General features: G+C 41.3%; 1 protein-coding gene and 1 pseudogene across 1 annotated transcript; one reads left to right on the top strand and one right to left on the bottom strand.

Moving 5' to 3' along the window:
• Nucleotides 1-371: 371 nt before the first annotated feature.
• Nucleotides 372-18,745, bottom strand: LOC130038784 (neuroblastoma breakpoint family member 6-like protein). Its single transcript, XM_056130597.1, has 4 exons — nucleotides 18,568-18,745; nucleotides 16,794-16,896; nucleotides 3,444-3,679; nucleotides 372-427 (listed from the first exon to the last, which is right to left on the bottom strand). The coding sequence occupies exons 1-4, from the start codon at nucleotides 18,743-18,745 to the stop codon at nucleotides 372-374; spliced, it is 573 nt and encodes a 190-aa protein (XP_055986572.1).
• On the top strand, nucleotides 10,476-11,340 carry LOC130038721 (protein archease-like; annotated as a pseudogene).
• Nucleotides 18,746-20,594: the final 1,849 nt, after the last annotated feature.

The following is a 20,594-nucleotide window of genomic DNA, read 5'->3' as shown; positions in this document are numbered from 1 at the left end:
CTAATACAGGATTTATATACATATATATATATATTTCTAACTAAGAAGTATCTGCCAACATACTTGCATAAAACTGCAAAACTCTGCTAGCCATCCCAGTTTCATTTTAAACCAGACAGATTTTTAGACCGGGGATCTCTGGCTACTTTACCTTTAAATCATGCTGTCAATTAAACCTTAAAGAATTCCTAGAAAATGTAAGAACTACAAGAGTAGACAATATTGTTTTGAAAGAATACATCATTTTATGATGAAATAGGAACAATCAGAAATATCTGTGTTTTTTCAGGATTTGGAACCTTTGGACTCAGACTCTTGCTGCTGGCATTCTCCCTAGATGTCATTGTTCCATTATCAACCATCTTATTCAGTTACCTGGGAGCCAGTGGCTCTTGTTTTTCTTCATCTCTCATATCATTACACCTTTCTGTGAACCAAAAATAGGAACTTGTCAGATAGACCAGACCTCATTTCACACACCACAAATAAGCGTGTCTATGTATAATCAGAAACACAATACTTCATACATGTTTGACTAGAATGCACTGGGAGGTTTATTCCAGGAGGATTCAGGTTGTATCTTTAGGTAAATTTCCCGGCATGCTCTACTGAATAACACTAGCATGTTCCTAATGCTGAGAATCAACATCATCATGCTAATTCAAGTGAAAAATAAAATGTGTTTGTTCCTTAGTTCACAAGATACTTACCCAGCTACATTATGGAAATGTCCAAATGAAACTCTTGATTTTTTTCTGCATAGGGCCAGTTGCAAAATCAGGTTTCCTGTCATGGGTCCTTCAGTGCTTTCCTATAGAATTCACTATTGTCACGTGACTGGACCAGAGACTATGGGGAGAAAGTCCCTTCTACCTCTCTCTTCCCTCCCAGTTCCACAAGAGACCATCCCACCAGAGACCAATCTATTAAACCACAATCAAAAACCTAGTTCTCAAGTCAGAGAATCAGGACAAAGAAGACCTCTCTTGTCTAAGAAGTGTGACCGATGTTCCTTTTATTATTTTCTTTCTCAAATCTTGTCCTGGCACCAATAAGTGTGCAGTCTCTGATGTACCACAAGTTTGTGTGAGCACCACAAACTGTTGTTCATCCCAGACATTGTGACATCAAAAAAGGGAAGAGGTGATTATGTTACTTAGGTAGTTACTAAAGTGGGTGAGGTCAGGAGAGTATGAGATATGATAATGAGACGTAAAACAGGTAAAAACATCCCTAGTGTTAAAACACTTGTCCAGCAGAGCCACCTAAAGCCAAATTTACAGTGAGGAGGAAGTTTCCATTTTATGTCTCCCTGCAAGTTCTGAGCCTCAGGGGGAGCATGCACTGGTCAGTCCCAGGTGAATGTTGAGAGAACTATAGTTCGTTACTTGGTTATGAGAGTACTTTAATACCTCAAAATCACACCCACCAGCACCAAGACAGTTTATAGTCACCATGGCAAACCATGAATTGGCCAAATTGGTTAGGGTCTCAGTTACCAGATATTACCACCTGTTTTAAGAAGAGTGAGGAACCCTGGAAATGTATATTATGAAAAACACTTTCTGGAATCTAAACTGTGGATAAAGGCTTTTGAGGCACAGGACCTATCTGAGGAGGTGGGCGGAATCTGTAAGATGCAGAATTTCAGGCTCAGAGCATGGGTGAATCTCCTGGGAGAAGAGACTCCACTTCTGGAATAAAAGCCACTCAAGAATATCAGAAGATCACCAAAACCCCACCCCCTTGGCAATCACCCTAAGAGACTTTGACAGAAAGTCTGGTTGGAAAAACTGGTTGTAAACTTACTTGACAGAGGAAAAGGCATGCTTTTGCCTGATTCTCTTCCTGTTATGTGGACTTTTTAACTCTAGGGTACATTTTCTATCTCCCCTTAAGAGTGTACTTGCTTAATTTAGGGGAAATGTACCCATTAGGGGAAATGGCCTACATTTGTCTGAAATGGGTACTTTGCTCTTTCCCACTCTTTAAAAGCCCTGCCCTGCCCTACCTTGCCTGCCCTGACTCCTGCCCCCTCGTCCCTCCCCAATCTGCCCTGCTCCCTCCCCCTTCCCCTCTCCCCCCTCTCCTCCCTTCTGCTCTCTCTCCTCTCATCCCTCTCTCCCTCCCTTTATTTCCCAAATAAACCTCTAATGCCTGTATAAGATTTAGACTGACTTTCCTTTCCTGCCAACAGCACTTCCTTGCTCCAGTCTGGGTTCCATGACTCTTCAAGAAGTCATGTGTCAGGGTTCATTTGTTCATTTCCCAAACCAGGCAAAATAAGTGGAACCAAGGTACAGTTTGAGGACTGGCTCATGGGGTTGGTGAGATATGAAGCCTGTACCGTGCAGGTATTCAGAACAGACTCTCATCAGTCTTAGATTCCCCAGTCTTGTTCCCACTGATTGAGGTGGAAAGAGATGGCAGTGGTAGACCCTTTTCTTAAGGTTGCCACCTCTCTTCCCTACTCCCCATAGGCCACAGGGAAGCCTTCCTTCTGGTGGAAATCAGGTCTCGGACCAGCAACACCACCCATTTGGGAAGGAGAGGGAGAAAATGAGAAAGGTGAGAAGCCTGAAACCACAGTGAAAGTGTGAAAGTGAAACCAAAGTGAAAGATGACTAGTCAATCTGGACCACACTCCCTGTCCTTACAAGAGTATCTTTATTACTTTCGCTTCCTTGAAATGAGCACTTTAGCACTTACAAGATAGGTAAAGGTAAAGGTAAAGGCCCTCCCGTTGATCGTCGATTTGCTCGAGCGGGTCCAGTAATGTCTCCATTGGAGACTTTGTTGTTACTGTGTCTGGCATATCGAATACTCTCGGTAGCTTGCCGGGCTCTCAGAGAGGGGCGGAGGAATCGAACTCGGGTCGGCCATGTTGGCCGCTTGTAAGGCGAACGCCCTACCGCTGTGCTATCGCTCCAGCCCATTGTTTCCTTTTCCTCCTTAAATAAGTGCCTTAAGTATCTTCATGATCTTCATGAAATTTTTCTTGAGGGGCACAAAAATCAGGGATGGTGTGTGTATTCACAGGTCACAGCCCTCTTCACATTTCATCAGTGATGTAACTTTCTGCCTTGCATCCATTGTGCTTATCACCTGTCAGGCCTGAGATTGCCATAATCACCAAGGTTTTTGAAGTGAAAAGCAGATCTGGCTAAAAAGTCAGTGGGACTAGAGAGATAGTACAGTGTGGAATGTGCTTGTCTTGTATACAGAAGATTAAGTTTCAGTCCCTAGCACTCCGGAGAGTCTCTTGCACCCCACCAGGAGTTATGCCTGAGCAGAGTCAGGAGTCAACCTTGAGCACAGCTGGGTGTAGCTCAAAACCCCCCAAAATTAAAAACTAAAGTTATTTAGTTATGCAGTTAAGGGGCCTCATGTGAAGCTAAACCTCAAGAGGCCTAAGGACATTCAGATCTTAAATATCAACATACCGATGGTGAGCTTGCAGGCGAGGCACTCTGCCAGCTGGATTCCTTGGGTCAGTTGCTCAGAGAATCTCTTTCCCTGGTAATAGGCAATGCCAGTGTTCCTGAGGAGACTCTCAAAAGACGTGATTGTGTTCCTCATATGCTGAGTGAAAAGGTAACAAGCACCTTTTCCTTCCTGAATCTTCTGTCTTAAGTGGGTCAGTTCTTGGGCCTGTATCTGAATGAGGGGATCATAGTTCCTAAGATGAAAAGAATGTAACATAGTGAAATAAAAAATTGGGCAAAAGGGCTTCTGTCAGAAATACTTCTGGACTGTGAATTAAGCTATGACCCCGTGCTGCTCCAGGGGGGAAAGGGTGTCATCCCTTCCACCTTCTTCCTCTCCACCATCTTTCAGAGCCTACTGGACTGAGAGGTACAAACCTGCAGTGATGAGACACGGGGGGTTGGTGCATCATGGGATGGGAGCTGGAACCGGCCCTTCTCCCTGCCTCACCGAGACCCTGAGTTGCTGCCCCAAAAAGGTTCCTCTGGCTCCTGAATGGCCATGATCCCAGAGGCACACAAACCAATCCTGGAACCCAGCGGCTTCTGGCAGAAATTCCTCTGGACTTAATTACTAAAATATCAGAAATCTAAAGTTGCAGGGCCTCTATTGCGGCCGCACGACATCATATGCTCCTTATTATCAGCAATAAAAAACAAATTATCTAATGATGACTTCTCCGGCAGGTCTGAATGTTGGGGGAAAATTCCAAATAATAATGGTAGGTTTTCTGTCAAAAAATTGAATGTAATCAAAGTAAAGTGGAAGTCATCTGCCACACTGGCAGGGGAAGGAATGGGAGGGGGGTATACTGGGGTTCTTGGTGGTGAAAAATGTGCACTGGTGAAGTGATGGGTGTCTGATCATTGTATGAATGAGACTTAAACCTGAAAGGTTTGTAACTGTTCTCACAATGATTCCATTAAAAAAATGTAAAAATAAAAAATTGGGCAAAGGTAAATGTTGCAGCATTTACCTTTTTTTCTTAGCCATAGTTGTCGAAAAATATCCTTGTAGCCCTCTTTTCCCCATGCTAGGGATCAAACAAAAGACCTTGCACATTCCCCAAATCTCTCCAAAAGTTTTTCTTGACTGTAAAAGTCTGTGGGCAGTCTAGTCCATTTATGTTACATCCCTTACTGAGATAATGCTGAGAGAATGTTGGCCAGCATCTGTCTAAACAGTATATCTTATTATGAGCTGCTGCCTTTTGGAGTTTGGTCTGACTTTGGTTTGGTACCAGAGACCCAGTCTTGTACACCCGCACATTTCTCCCAAGTGGTGCTCAAAAGACCATGAGGTGGTGTTTGGGATTTACTTGAACTAGGGATTCTAACAGGCAAAGCATCTACCACTAGTTTTTTGAACTATCCCTTAGTCCCTGAATTAATTTTTTGTTTTGTTTTTAGGTCATACGTGGAAGTGCTTAGGGGACCATGTGGTACTGGATATTTAACCCAGATCTTCTGCATATAAATCATGGTCCTAGCTCATTGAGCTTTCTCTATGGCACCGGAATTGTTATCTTTTGATTTGCATGCAGGAATCCTGGATTTGATCCTCAGCAGTATGTCATCCCCTGAACACTGCTTGGAGAAACCCCCAAAGACCACAGGGTGTAGTCAAAAAACAAAAATGAAAGAAAAATAAAAGAGGGACTTTAGGATGTCTACTGGGGTAAATTAGAGAAAAAGCATCAAAGATTGGAAGTAGGAGACTGGTTTCCTACCCACCAAAGATATAAGATATAATAATTCATGCATATTATAGTGTTTTTTTTTCAGGAAACCCATGCATATTTATTATGAAAGGAGAGCATATATGTCACATGTGCAGAAAATGGTGGAGAAACACTGAGTGTTTTCCAGTAAGGGAATGAAGAGGAGTGAAACTGGAGATCGAGAAAGTCCATAGGGCAGTCTCCACTGACTGGCATCTTATGGCTAGGGGCCTGGGGTCTTTTGAGTTGGGAAGGCTGTGTGTGTTTGGAACTTTTGGGACACAGCTGATGATGCTGTTTTTTTTTTTCTGGGGGGAGGTTGGGGGTGTTGGGGGTGAAGATCCAATGGTGTTCAGGGCTTACTTCTGTTTCTTAGCTCAGGGACCACTTTTGGGTTCTTTTATTTTCAAGTAAACTTTTCCTCCCTCACTCCTTCCTTCCCTTCTTCCTTATTTCTTAAATCCTTTTGAGATACAGTTACAAAGTTGTTCATGATTGTGCAAAAAAATTGGGCTCAGAACTCTGCCTAACACCATGTACAAAAGTAAGATCAAAATGGTTTAAAGACCTCAACATCAGACCAGAAACCATAAGGTACATTGAAGACAAAGTTGGCAAAACCCTCCATGACATTGAGGCTAATGTATCTTCAAAGATGCCATGCCACTGGCCGAGCAAGTGATACAAAGACAGTCTACAGAATGGGAAAGGATATCTGCTGAATACACATCTGACAAGGGGTTGATATCAAGGATATACAAAATACTGGTTGAACTCCACAAGAAGAAAACATCCAACCCCATCAAAAAATGGGGCAATGAAATGAACAGAAACTTTCTCAAAGAAGAAATCCGAATGGCAAAAAAGCACATGAGAAAATGCTCTACATCATTAATCATCAGGGAGATGCAGATCAAAACCACAATGAGATACCATCTCACACCTCAGAGACTGGCCCACATCCAAAAGAACAAAAGCAACCGATGCTGGCGTGGATGTGGCAAGAAAGGGACACTCCTTCACTGTTGGTGGGAATGTCAACTGGTTCAGCCCTTCTGGAAAACAGGATGGACGATTCTCAAAAAATTAGAAATTGAGCTCCCATTTGACCCAGCAATACCACTCCTGGGAATATATCCCAGAGAGGCAAAAATATATAGTCGAAGTGACATCTGCACTTGTTTATTCATTGCAGCACTCTTTATAATAGCCAGAAACTGGAAGAAACCTGAATGCCCAAGAACAGATGACTGGTTAAAGAAACTTTGGTACATCTATACAATGGAGTACTATGTAGCTGTTAGAAAAGATGAAGTCATGAAATTTATATACAAGTGGTACAACATGGAAAGTATCATGCTAAGTGAAATGAGTCAGAGAGGGATAGGCATAGAAAGATTGCATTCATCTGGGGAATATAAAGTAACAAAATATGAGATTAATACCCAAGAATAGCTGAGATCAGTACCAGGAGGATTACTCCATAGCTTAGAGGCCAGCCGGGCATTCTAGGAGAAAGGGCAGCTCAGAGAAGGGAGCACCAAATTAAGGGTGTTTGGAGGATCCTCCCAGGAGGGGAGATGCATGTTGAAAGTAGACTATGGACTGAACATGTTTGCCACTCAAAGCCTCTTTTGCAGACCACAACACCCAAAAGGAGAGAGAGAACACAAGGGATTACCCTGCCACAGAGGCAGGGTGGGATGGGAGGGATGGGGGTGGGAGGGATATTATCCATGGTGGTGGAAAATGGGAACTGGTGGAGGGATGGGTATTTGATCATTGTATAATCGAAACCCAAGCACAAAAAATTGTAAATCTACAACTGTACCTCATGGTGTTTCACTAATAATAATAAAAAAATTACCAAAAAAAAGTTGTTCATGATTGTATTTCAGTCATACAGTGTCCCAACACTCATCCCTTCAACAGTGCACATTACCCACAACTAATACTAATGTCCCCAGTTTCCCTCCCACCAACCCCTTCTCCCAGCCTGCCTCTATGGCACTCTCTCTCTCTCTCTCTCACTCTCTCTCTCTTTCCCCTTTCCTCTCTCCTTTCTCTCCTCTCTCTTCTCCTCTCTCTTCCCCTCTCCTCTCTCTCCTCTCTCTCCTTTGTCCTCTCTCTCTTTCTCTCCTTTCTCTCTTCCTCTTTCCCCTCCCCTCCCTCTCTCCCGCTTCTGGGCATTATGTGTTGCAATACAGGTTCTGAAAGTTTATCATGTATATTCCTTTACCTACTTTCAGCACTCGGTTCTTGTCCAGAGTGATTATTTCCAGCTTTCATTTTCATAATGATCCCTTCCTTATCCTAACTGACCCCGCGCACCCGATTTGTGGCAAGTTCTACTGTGTGGCAAGCTTCCAAGAGTGGACCAGTCCTCCTGGCCCTTGTTTCTACTGTCCTTGGATATTAGTCGCATACTATGTGTTTTTTCTAAATATCCCACAAATGAGTGCAATCATTCTATGTCTGTCCCTCTCTTTCCAATTCATTTCACTCAGCGTGATACTATGAATGTCGATCCATTCATTTAAAAGTAAATGCCATGATTTTTTTCTTGGTGGCTGTGTAGTAAGTACATTGTGTAGGTTTCTTTATCCAGTTTTCTCTCCTTGGACATTTTGTTTCCAGATTCCGTCTGTTTAGATTGTGAATACTGCTGCAATAAACATAGAAGTGCAAAATGGCATTTCTGCTGTTCTTTTTTCTTTTTGGTAGGAGGGGGTGCATTATAGTTCCCAAAGTGATTTTGCTGGGTTGTACGGAAACTCAAATTCTAGGCTTTTGAGAAATATCAGTTGGTATTACTACCAACAATAAATGAGAGTCCCTTCTTCCACTCATCCTCACCAACCCTGGTTGTTCTTATTTTTGTTTTGATGTGTTCCAGTCTCTGTAGTGTGACATAATATCATAATGTTGTTTTGCTTTGCATCTCCTCGATGATTAGTGATGTAGAGCATTTTTTCGGGTGTCTTTTGGCCATTTGTATTTCTTCTTTGAGGAAGTTTCTGTTCATATTTTCTCCCCATTTTTTGATGGGGTTGGATTTTTTTGGTAAAGTTTTGCCAGTGTCTTATATGTCCACTGTCCACTGTCCTCCCATCGTTCATCAATTTGCTCGAGCGGGCCCAGTAATGTCTCCAAATGGAGACTTCTTGTTACTGTTTTTGGCATATTGAATATGTCATGGGTAGCTTGCCAGGCAAAATACTCTTGGTAGCTTTCCAGGCTCTCCTAGAGGGGCGGAGGAATCGAACCCAGCTCGGCCAGGCTGGCTGCGCACAAGGCAAACACCCTACCACTGTGCTATCGCTCCAGCCCAGTGTCATATATATCTCTGATATTAACCCCTAACAAGGTGGGTGATGGGTAAATAATTTTCCCCATTCTGTGGGCTGTCTTTGTAATTTGCTCACCATTTCTTTTGAGGTACAGAAGCTTCTTAATTTAATATAATTCCATTTATCTTTGCTTCAACTTGCTTGGTCAGTGGTGTTTCATCTAACAGGCCTTTAGCTTCTGTGTCATAGAGGGTTCTGCCTATGTCTTCCCCCATGTGCCTTATGGATTCAGGTCTGATATTGAAGTCTTTAATCCATTTTGATCTGACTTTTGTGTGCATGGCATGAAAAAGAAATTCGAGTTCTTTTTTTCTTCTTCTTCTTTTTTTTTTTTGCACATAGCTACCCGGTTTTCCTAGCACCACTTGTTTAACAGGATTTCTGTACTCCACTTCATATTTCTTGTTCCTGTATCAAAGATTAAAAGTCATAATATCTTTGAGGGTCTGTATCAGGATATTCAACTAGATTCCATTGATTTGAGGGTCTGTATTTATTCCAGTACCATGCTGCTTTAATTACTACCATTTTGTAGTATAGTTTGAAGTTGGAGAAGGTGATGCCGCCCATCTTCTTTTTCCCAAGAATTTCTTTAGCTATTCTTGGGGATTTATTGCTCCATATAAATTTCAGGAATATTTGATCTATTTCTTTGAAAAATGTCATGGGTATCCTTATAGGGACTACATTGAATATGCATATTGCTTTGGGAGAGTATTGCCATTTTTGGTGAGCATGAGCAGGGAATGTATCTCCTTTTCATCGTGTCCCCTTTTATTTCTTTGTGTAGGTCTTTCACCTCTTAATTAAGCTGATTCCAAGCCACTTAATTTTATGAGGCACAATTGTGAATGGAATTGTTTTTTAATATCTCTCTCTTCTTTTTCATTATTTGTATAAAGGAAAGTCATGAACTTTTGCTTATTGATTTTGTAATCTTCCACTTTACAAATCTATTGTTTCTAGGAACTTTTCTGTGGCCTTTAGGTTTTTCTTAGTGTCATGTCATCTTCAAACAGTGGAAGCTTGACTTCTTCCTTTCCTATATGGATTCCCTTTACATATATTATTTTGCCTGAGATGTCAAATATTTCCAGAACTATATTGAATAGAAGTGGTGAGGGTGAGCAAACTGTCTTAAACCTGATCTTAGAGGAAAGGCTTTAGTTTTTTCCCATTAAGAATAATGCATTTTATGTTCCCCAGATGAATGCAATCTTTCTATGTCTGTCCCTCTCTTTCTGACTCATTTCACTTAGCATGATACTTTCCATGTAGTACCACTTGTATGTAAATTTCATGACTTCATCCTTTCTAACAACTACATAGTACTCCATTGTAAAGATGTACCAAAGTTTCTTTAACCAGTCATCTGTTTTCGGGCATTAAGTTTTTTTCCAGATTCTAGCTATTGTAAACAGTGCTGCAATGAACAAACAAGTGCAGGAGACTAACACCCAAGAATAGCCTAGATAAATACTAGGAGGTTTACTCCATGGCTTGGAGGCCAGCCGCACACTCTAGGGGTAAAGGCAGCTCAGATAGAGAAGGGAGCACCAAATAAAGGGTGTTGGGAAGATCTGCCCAGGATGGGAGATGCACGCTGAAAGTAGACTATAGACCAAATATGATTACCACTCAATGCCTCTTTTGAAAACCACAGCACCCAAAAGGAGAGAGAGAACAAAAGGGAGTGCCCTGCCACGAGGCAGGGTGGGATGGCGGGATGAGGGGCAGGGGGGATACTGGGATTAGTGGTGGTGGAGAATGGGCACTGGTGGAGGGATGGGTACTCGATCATTGTATAACTGAAACCCAAGCACAAAAATTTGTACGTCTACAACTGTACCTCATGGTGTTTCACTAATAAAAATTTAAAAAAATATAATAATGCGTAGTAGTGTGTCCCTCCTGCAATCATGGCACATGGAGTGGGAGACAATCGAGATTGTAATTTGAATGAAAAGCAAAAGGCGATTAAGGCCAAATATCGTCCAGTCAATTGGAAGTATGAATATTTGGGGTTTTTTTTTTGCTTTTTTGGGGTCACACCTGGCGATGCACAGGGATTACTCCTGGCTCTGCACTCAGGAATTACTCCTGGCAGTGCTCGGGGAACCATATGAGATGCTGGGAATCGAACCCGGGTCAGCCGTGTGCAAGGCAAACGCGCTACCCACTGTGCTCTTGCTTCAGCCCCGGAAGTATGAATATTTGGATCATACAGATGATGTCCAGTTACATGCCTGGGAGACACCCTGGAGGAAGTGTTCGAGCAGTGTGCAATGGTCATGTTTGGCTACATGACAGACATCAGCACTGTGGAGCCCCTTCCGACAGTAGAAGTCGAAATCCTAGGAGATGACTTTCAGCCTCTTCTCTTTCACTTTTTGGATGAATGGCTTTATAAGTTCAGTGCTGACGCATACTTCATACCCCAGGAACTGAAAGTTCTTAGTATTGATCAAAATAATTTTAAATTACGGTCAGTTGGGTGGAGAGAATTTTTATTATCTAAGCATCCTCAGGGAACTGAAGTCAAGGCAATAACATACTCAGTGATGCAGGTGTATAATGAAGAAAAACCAGAAGTTTCTGTCATCGTTGACATTTAAGATACCAAATAAGAAAACGTGAAAGAGACTCCAATGTAAAGAGTTTTCCTTTTATAGAAGATACCATAATATAAATCCTACTGTATCAGTTGATTGTGAAAATGGACTTTGTTGTTTTCTTTCTTTTTTTTTTTTCCAACTGGAAGCGTGGCTCTCAGAAATGAAAATATCAGGGCACAGCACTGGCCTATGTTACTCAAGTGTTCAAATGTTTAAAAATTCTTCTCATGGCAAGTATGGTTCCTCATGTGTTAACTCTCAGATGCAGCAGTTTTCTGCCTTTCCAGTGGGAATACAAGCCCCAAAGCCTATTTAATCCCCAGAGGGATCCCACATATAAGCAGCACCCCAGAAAACCACAAAGCCTCCGTGCTCATTTGAATCCACTTTGAAAGAAAGTGAGAACAGCGCAGAGTCTCCTGCCCCCGCGCCTGGCTGTCCTCACCGGGCCCCTTGGAGGGGAGCGGGTTGAGTTTTCCTCCCCGCCTCGACCAGGACTTTGGCAGCCGAAGACCTCCAGAACCAGCCACCACCATGTTGAGACCATTCTCCGTACACATGAAGGTACCAGCAGAGGAACAAAGGTGCGTGGGTCATGGGGCTGAGATCTCCAAGCCTACTTGGATCGGGGCTGAGCATCCTCCACCCAGATCCTCCAAATTTGCGGCCGCGCAACATTTTTTCATCTCATTCCTACTTTGGACAAACTGGCAGGCTACCGAATGTAACCTGCCCACATGGCAGAGTCTGGCAAACTCCTCGTGGCGTACCCAATATGCCAAATACCAGTAACAATGAAGGGTCTCATTCTCATAACTCTGAAAGAGCCTTGAATATGACACTTTTTAAAAAATCTCAGGGCTAGGACGAAGGAGACGTTATTGGGGCCTGCTCGAGGCAATCGACAAATAACAGGATGGTTGTGATTGTGATTGAAAGAAAAGAATAAAAAATTTTTTTAAAGAATAATCTGAGAAATCCAATATCCAGGATTTTACTTTTCTTCCACATTTTTGGACATTAAAAACAGATTGTGGTTTCTTTAAAAAAAAATGCGTGCTGTGAACTGGTGGTATATGGCTTTAAACTTATTGAGGAACGTTCCTTCAACTCCAATTTTGTTGAGAGCTTTTATCATGAATAGTTGCTGAATCTTGTCAAATGCTTTCTGATCTATTGATCATGATGGTTCTTTTCATTAATATGGTGTATTATGTTGACTGGTTTGTGAATATTAAACCATCCTTACATCCCTGGGATGAATCCTTGGTATAGTATACGATCTTTTTGATGACTCATTGGATTCTATTTGATCGTATTTTGTTGAGGATGCTTGTATCTGTGTTCATCAGGGATATCGGCCTGTAATTATCTTTCTGTTTTATTGCATAAAGATTCTCAAAGTAGTCTCTGATGATCCTTTAAATTTCTGTGGTTTCTGTTGTTCTGTTGTGACTTCTTTCATTTCACTTCTGGTTCAGTTCATTATGAGTCTCTCTCTTTCTCTCTCTCTCTCTCTCTCTCTCTCTCTCTCTCTCTCTTTTGGGGAGTCTTGCTAGTGGTTTGTTGATCTTGTTTATTTTTTTTAAAGAACCAGCTCTTGGTTTCATTGATACTTTGAATTTTTGGGGGGTGATTCCAGCTCATTAATTTCTGATCTAAGTTTTATTATTTTTTTCCTCCTTCCTGGTCTGGGTTTCTTTTGTTGATCATTTTCCAAGAACTTACACTGTGAAGTCAAGTTATTTATGTGGACCCTTTCCTCCTTCCTGATGAATGCTTGCAGAGCTATAAACTTTCCTATTAACACTGCTTTTGCTTTGTCCCACAAGATCTGGTATCTTGTTTGTGTCCAGAACATAATTTCCTCTCTAACCCACTGTTTATTCAGTAGTGAGTTGTTTAATTTCCAGGTGTTTGATTTGATTTTGTTTCCCTGTGTTATTAACTTCAATTTTCAGTGCAACATGGTCTGAAAAGAGTTGGTGTAATTTCTATCCTCTTAATTTGTGTGTGTGTGTGTGTGTCACACCCAGCTATGCACAGGGGTTACTCCTGGAGGTGCTCAGGATACCATATGGGATGCTGGGAATCGAACCCGGGTCAGCCATGTGCAAGACAAATGCCCTGCCTGCTGTACTATCTCTCCAGCCCCCCTCTTAATTTTTATGGAGATTTTTTTTTGTGTCTGAGAATGTGGTCTATCTTGGAGAATTTTCTGTGTGCACTGGAGAAGAATGTATATTCAACTTTTGGGGGACAAAAAGTCCTGTACTTGCTCCTTTCTTCCATTTATTTCTTCAAAGCCAGTATTTCCTTGCTGAATTTTAGTCTCATTGCTCTATCAGGTGACAAAACTGTGTTAAAGTCTCCAGCTACTATTGTGTTTCCACCAGTGTCCTCCTTGAAAGTCTTCAAGTTGTTAGCAATTGTTTTAAGTATTTTGCTGGTCCCTCACTGGGTGAATATGTGTTTAAGAGTGTAATTTCTGGTGCTGGAGAGATAGCACAGTGGGTAGGGTGTTTGCCTTGCACACGCCGGCCCTGGTTCGATTCCCAGCATCCCATATGGTCCCCTGAGCACCACCACGAGTAACTCCTGAGTGCAGAGCCAGAAGTAACCCCTGTGCATCGCCAGGTGTGACCCAAAAAGCAAAAAAAAAGTGTAATTTCTTTCTGATTTACATATCCCTTGATTATTAAGAAATGACCTTCACTGTCTCTTCTAATCTTTCAGCCTGAAATCTGTGTCGTCAAATACTAGAATGGCCAACCCAGCCCTTTTGAATTAGTTGTTTGCTTGAAGAATTGCTTTCCAGTCTTTGAGTTTGAGTCTGTATTGCTCTGTCTATTCAAATGTGCTTCTTGTAGGAAGCAGAATGTTGGATCTAATTTTGAAATCCATTTTGTCACTCTGTCTCTTAATTGGTGCATTTAGACCATTGACATTGAGAGAGATTATTGTCATGAGGTTTTGTGCTATCTTTCTTTAGACATTTTTTATGTTTATGGAGTTTGTCTTGCCTTACAGTAACCCCTTCAGTTATTCTTTAAAATTTTCTTTTGAGGGGCTGGAGCAATAGTACAGTGGGTAGGGCGTTTGCCTTGCATGGGGCTGACCCGGGTTCGATCCCCGGCATCCCATATGGTCCCCCCAGCACGGCCAGGAGTAATTCCTGAGTGAAGAGCCAGGAGTAACCCCTGAGCATCTCTGGGTGTGACCCAAAAAAAACTTTCTTTTGAGTCTATGAAGCCCTGAGCTGTTGTTTATCCATGAATGGGCTTTTGTTTTGGGAAGACTTTTTATTACCGTTTTCATTTCCTTGATAGTGAATAGATCTGTTCAGGAGTTACTCATTTTCTTGGTTAAGCCTTGGAAGATTATAAGAGTTTATCCATTTATCCATTTCTCATTTCATGGCGTAAAGATTTTCTTTTTAATTTTTATTAGTGAAACACCATGAGGTACAGTTGTCGACTTACAAATTTTTGTGCTTGGGTTTCAATTATACAATGATCAAATGCCCATCCCTCCACCACTGCCCATTTTCCACCACCATGGGTCCCAGTATCCCTCCAACCCCCCATTCCCCCCATCCCACCCTGCCTCTGTGGCAGGGCATTCCCTTTTGTTCTCTCTCTCCTTTTGGGTGTTGTGGTTTGCAAAAGAGGCAATGGGTGACAATCATGTTTGGTCTATAGTCTACTTTCAGCATACTTCTCCCATCCTGGGAGGTTCCTCCCAACACCCTTTATTTGGTGCTTCCTTCTCAATCTGAGCTCCCTTTACCCCTAGCATGTATGGCTGGCCTCCCAACCATGGAGCAAATCTCCTGGTACTAATCTCGGCTATTCTTGGGGGTTAGTCTCCTATTTTGTTACTTTATGTTCCCCAGATGAGTGCAATCTTTCTATGTCTATCCCTCTTTTTCTGACACATTTCACTTAGCACTATACTTTCCATGTTGTACCACCTGTATGTAAATTTTATGACTTCATCTTTTCTAACAGCTACATAGTACTCCATTGTGTAAATGTACCAAAGTTTCTTTAACCAGTCGTCTGTTTTCAGGCATTAAGGTTTTTTCCAGATTCTGGCTATTGTAAAGAGTGCTGCAATGAACAAACAAGTGCAGATGTCACTTCGACTATACATTTTTTTGCATGGCGTAAAGATTTTTGAAGTCATCCTGATGATGTTTTGAATTTCTATGGTATCTTTGTGACTCCCTGCCACCCACCACTTTCATTAAGAATTCAGTTAATTAGGATTCTCTTTTTCTTTCTTTCTTGCTATTGGTTTATCTTTTTAATAAACCAGCTCTTGTTTTCATCTATATTTTGGATTATTTTTCTTTATTTAATTTTATTAATTTATGCTTAAATTTTATTATTTCCTACCTCCTGCTTACTTTTAATCCCTTCGTTGACCATTTTACACTTTCTTAATAGATTATTTATGTGGTCCCTTCCTTCCTCATGAATAAATTTTCCTCTTAACACTGCTTTTACTGTGTTCCACAGATTCTGGTAGCTATGTTCTCATTCTTGTCTGTTTCTAGGAATCTCTTGATTTCCTTTCTGATTTCCTCTCCACTAGTTGTTCGGTAATGAGAGACAACTGTTTCACTTCCATATGTTTGTTATTTCCCCATTTATGTTTGTGATTTGGTTTTCAGTGTCTCATGGTATGAGAAGACAGTTGATAAAATTTCTATCCTCTTTATGGAGGTATGTTTTGTGTCCTAACATTCAGTCCGTTCTGGAGAATATGCATTGGAGAAGACTGTGTACTCAGCATTTGGAGGATTAAAAGCCAGATAGATAGATAGATAGATAGATAGATTGATTGATAGATAGGATATTTGGCTCTAGGACCTAGACATAGATATTATGAGTGTTAAATTCTTATTCCAAGTATTACATTTTGACCACTCATAGTTCTGACCCCAAAATGAAATAAAATCTTTGATAAGTCAGGATGTTAGAATTATCAGGATCTAACCAAATGATAAATACTTTCTTCTTTTTTTCAAATGCAAAGTTATTTTTTATTGAAACCATCCTGATTGTAAGAAACTATTTAAAGCTGAAATCTGGGCCCAAAGAGATAGTAATGTGTGTGTAAGGCACTTACCTTGCTTGCGGCCAACCTAGGCTCAATCCCCACTCTGTATTCCCCTGAGCCCCCTAGGAGTAATACCTGAGTTCAGAGCCAGGAGTAAGTCATGAGCACCACTGGGTGCGAGTCCCAAACGAAACAAAACAAACGTGAAATTTGTGCTTAAACTGGGAAGAAGTTAGATGGATTCACTCCTTCTTCCTCAGGGTAGCCTAAAGACCCCAAATAATTAAAGTTCTTATATCCAAAGTGCAAAATAATTCAAATTGACACAAATTAAACCCAAGCTTCTAGTCTTATTATATTAGTACATTATATAAGGGAGAACCCCGGAGATCTGCTGTGGTCACCGTCTGTTCTCACAGCCCCATTATCTGTCTTTATCTAGTTATGTGCCTTCCCAGGGCATGTATACTTTTCGCACATTTGCTCTTTATTTCCCCAGTCTGGGCTGTCCCACTTTAAAGGGTGGTTCACTTTCCCGCCCAGAAATCTCCTTACCCAGCACTTGAAGCTTCTCTCGCCTTATCTGCCAGTTTGCTCCCTTCACACTGTACTTCTTCGTCCAGCACAGATTCAATAAGTTGTTTGTACTCCTCACACTCTGAGAAAATAGAGATGCTGCCTCAGTGTAAGTTAGCTATGCTCGCTACCTTCAATAAAGGAATCTGAGTCCATGGAAGGAAAAAGGAGCTCCAATAATAGGCTCTATTGTGGGAACCTGTTGAGTATTATGTAGCAGAACTTCTAGTTTAATGCTAAGGGGTGACAGAAAATAAAACTGTTCATTAGATTTCTTGTTCCCAGGTATGAAGTAGATGTATGAAGCTAGCAGAGACCCATGGAGAGATTCAAGATATAAAACTCATAAAAAGCCACAATGGGGAGATAAGGCCCTGTGCTTGCCCCTCCAGGACATCTCAGCAGACTTCCATTCTCACTGGCAAGGCCCAGAAACTCAACAAAACTCTACTCTGTAGGATGGAAGTAGCATCTGAGAGATAAGGATGTTAGGAACAGCCCTCTGGAGTGTCTGAAGTGTGGTGCCACAACACTGCTGGGGCCTACATAGAATCTATCCACACAAACCCGACCAGATGACATCCTGCTTACAACCTTGACAGAGAGACTGTATCCATCCCCTATTAATCATACTTTAAAATCTATATATACTCAGCTGGCTAAAACTGACTCCGAACATAAACTCAGTGACACTCTCTTTGAAAACTCATGCATATGGTCTGTACCTTATTCATCTAATTAAAAACAGAACTGTGAGAACTTATGGAGTAGATAGAGCCAAAAATCATAGAAAGAGCCTATCAATTTTGTTGAAGTACAAAACCCTCAAGTGCCACTTATGTGACAGTTATTCTGACATTCCCATACCAAACTCCAATTGTTCAGAAAGTTCAGGACTCTTGCATCAACTTACTGGAGCCCGCTGCTATGCCTCATATCCTGTCTTATCTATTAAAGTGCTCCTTTTTGTATTCTACTCTGATTTTGTCTCATTTTTCTGACCATCTGCCACAAACCACCGACTGCCCATCAGAGAAAAATTTTGTGCCCAGGAGGATAAGAATTCGCATGATCCCCAACAAGATGAGACTCTCCCAGGTTTGACTCTCAGACCTAAGTCATGTAAAATTGCCCCCACTGGCTGAGGGCACATCCAAAAAAATATTTACACATCCAAAAAAAAAAAAAGATTTACAAACCCAGATAAAAGAGAGCATTGAAATAAAGGCTCACTTGCCCCATCTTTCCATGCTTCCTCTTTTTCTGACAATCTTTCTTTTCTCTATAATTATCAGTAAATTCTTTCAAGAACCTGTGTACCTATCTCCTAGCCCCAACAATTTCTGTGCCTTGTTAATCTTCCAATTACATGGTGTTTGATTACTCCCCATTTTAGAACAAATGACATTTGATTATTCCCAATTTCTCCATTATAATATAAATTATAAGCAGATACCAAAGAGATAGAACAGCAGGCCAAGTGCTTATTTTGTACACAGATGACCCAGGGTTAGAGAAGATGGTCAACCATGTATCACTTTTGTGTCTGTTACCATATATGGGACTTACTCTATATTTTACCTTTTTTTCCTTTTTATTTATTTATTTATTTTTTTGATCATACCAAACAGTACTCAAACTTATTCCTGATCTGATCACACCAGACAGGACTTGAAGGTCCAGATGTGGTGCTGGGGATCAAACCCAGGTCAGGGCATGCAAGGCTGTGCTATCTCTCTTGCCAAAGACTTACTGTATTTCTGCAGCTGATTGGCCAGAGAATAAGCAGTAGCTTTGGACATTAAGTATTTCTCTGTGAGGTCTCGAAAGTCCTGTTTGACTTTTTCCAATTCAGACCGTAAATAGTGATTAGTTTCCAGGGTGCTCATTTCTGCCCTTGGACCAGAAAAGGTAGTGAGAGGGGCTGCCATTCTGAAGCTTGTTAGGAAAGATGTAGAGTCAAGCTGAGGAGAAGAAATCCAAACAGATAAGTTAAAATGAATGGATTATAGTTACAGTTGTAGTCCCTATTAAATTACTAATAATTAATAATTAAACTGTGGAATTATGGTAATTTTAACTATAAATGTATTTTAACAGATGTAAAGAGTGCATAAGGAAATCATAACTAATTTTTGGGTTGAATTTTGTCACACTCAACTATTCTGAGCCATATACACAAATACATGATGCCAAAACTTGGAGCCAAACCCACTGCCAGTAGCAAAGGGTTTGATAAGAGTACCTAGAAAGTAGGAAACTAGCAGAATTGGGAGGTGGGGGCTGCCATGAAATGTTATGGGTCTCTGCCTTCTGGTTGCCTATACAAAGGCTGCCTGCTGAGGACCAAGCTACAGGTACCAAGCTTTTAGCAGCCGCTTATAGTAGCTGTCAACCCCTTGTGTGGATACCACAGACATTTAAAAAAAAATTAAGCATACTTTTATTTTTCACTTTTTGAAAATGTTTAGAAAACATCCAGAAATAAATATTTATCTAATCTTACATTGTTTTAAGTAGTATAATGAACTCATTTTTTTATTCATGAGAAAAAAGTTTTTAAGTCATTCTTGGTTTCCTTCTTTGGGTCTTCTCTAATTTTTACCACACCAATTTAAATATTATAAGATTTTTGTGTCGATATCACAGCAACATTCAGGGGCTATTCCGACTCTATATTCAGTGGTCTCTTCTGTGACACTCAAGGGGACTATGATGTGCCAACCAAAATTGGCCAAATGCAAGGAAAGTGTCATTCTCTCTCTCTCTCTCTCTCTCTCTCTCTCTGTCTGTCTTTCTGTCTCCCTCTCTCTCTCTCTCTCTCTCTCCTTTGTTTTGGTTTTAGTCATATTTAGCAGTGATCAGGGTTTCAGGGTTTACTTCTGGTTCTGAGTTCAGGGATCACTTCTGGTGGGACTCAGGGTACCCAATGGATTCCAGAGATTGAACTCAGGTTGGGTGCATGCAAGACAATCACCCCTATTCACTATACTACTGCTTCAACCCCAGGACCATTTTTAATGCATATAGCTAAACAGATCATGGTTGAATCTGTAGTTTTGGAGGAGGAAGCTCTGGAAAAGGAATGCCCTTACAATTACCTGGTTTATCTGTAGCTGTTTGTTTTTGTTTTGTAGTGGTATGGTTGTAGTTGGATGTTGGTGCATAGATGATGAAGATGGAAACTCCGGCGATGAGCCACATCTATTCAAATGTAAGTGTCCGATTCAGGTTGTTAGGCATTTGAACGAATCAATGCTCATGGCCAAGTTTGAGTTGACGAGGACATCAACACCACCAGCACTTCTACTGTCGCATGTTCCGAGGAAGAGTTCTTCTCCAGTGTTGAAAATGGTGTGATGTGATCGATGCCTTCTGGTCTCGGTCAATCAAATGATATCGTACTTGATCTTCTGTGATTGCACCATCAGGTTCTCAATAGATGCTTCCAATGCCAGCGTACATGTGTTAAAAGTGCAGACAGTCATTTTAGTCCCTCTTCATTTTGGCAGCCTAGTTCAGCCCTGAGATTATAGCAGCCGCTCCTTGCCCATCTTTCTCAATGCTGCCGTATTGGGGCCTCTTTCAGGGTCAGGGGAATGAGGTCCATTTTTGTTACTGTTTTTGGCATATTGAATACACTATGGGTAGCTTGCCAGGCTCTGCCATGCGGGTGGCATGTTGGTAAAGAAGCATACAACACCCACTGTAGATAAGGTGAGACCCAAACACTTGAAGAATCTGCCACCAGTACTCATCAATACACTGGCTTGGCTCTTC

Source organism: Sorex fumeus, unplaced genomic scaffold, assembly GCF_029834395.1.
Source record: "Sorex fumeus unplaced genomic scaffold, SorFum_2.1 ptg000079l, whole genome shotgun sequence".
NCBI lineage: Eukaryota > Metazoa > Chordata > Mammalia > Eulipotyphla > Soricidae > Sorex > Sorex fumeus.
The sequence above is the reverse complement of the archived record's forward strand: the minus strand, read 5'-3'. Positions and strand labels throughout refer to the sequence as shown.

What these genes read in the sequence shown, in the direction of transcription:
- LOC130038784 (XM_056130597.1), bottom strand. Translation starts at nt 18,745, where the DNA reads ATGGCAGCCCCTCTCACTACCTTTTCTGGTCCAAGGGCAGAAATGAGC. An exon ending in CAATCAGCTGCAGAAATACA is followed by an intron (nt 16,897 to 18,567) that starts GTAAGTCTTTGG and finishes CTATTTTCTCAG; the next exon opens with AGTGTGAGGAGTACAAACAA. An exon ending in CGCCTGCAAGCTCACCATCG is followed by an intron (nt 428 to 3,443) that starts GTATGTTGATAT and finishes TTTGGTTCACAG; the next exon opens with AAAGGTGTAATGATATGAGA.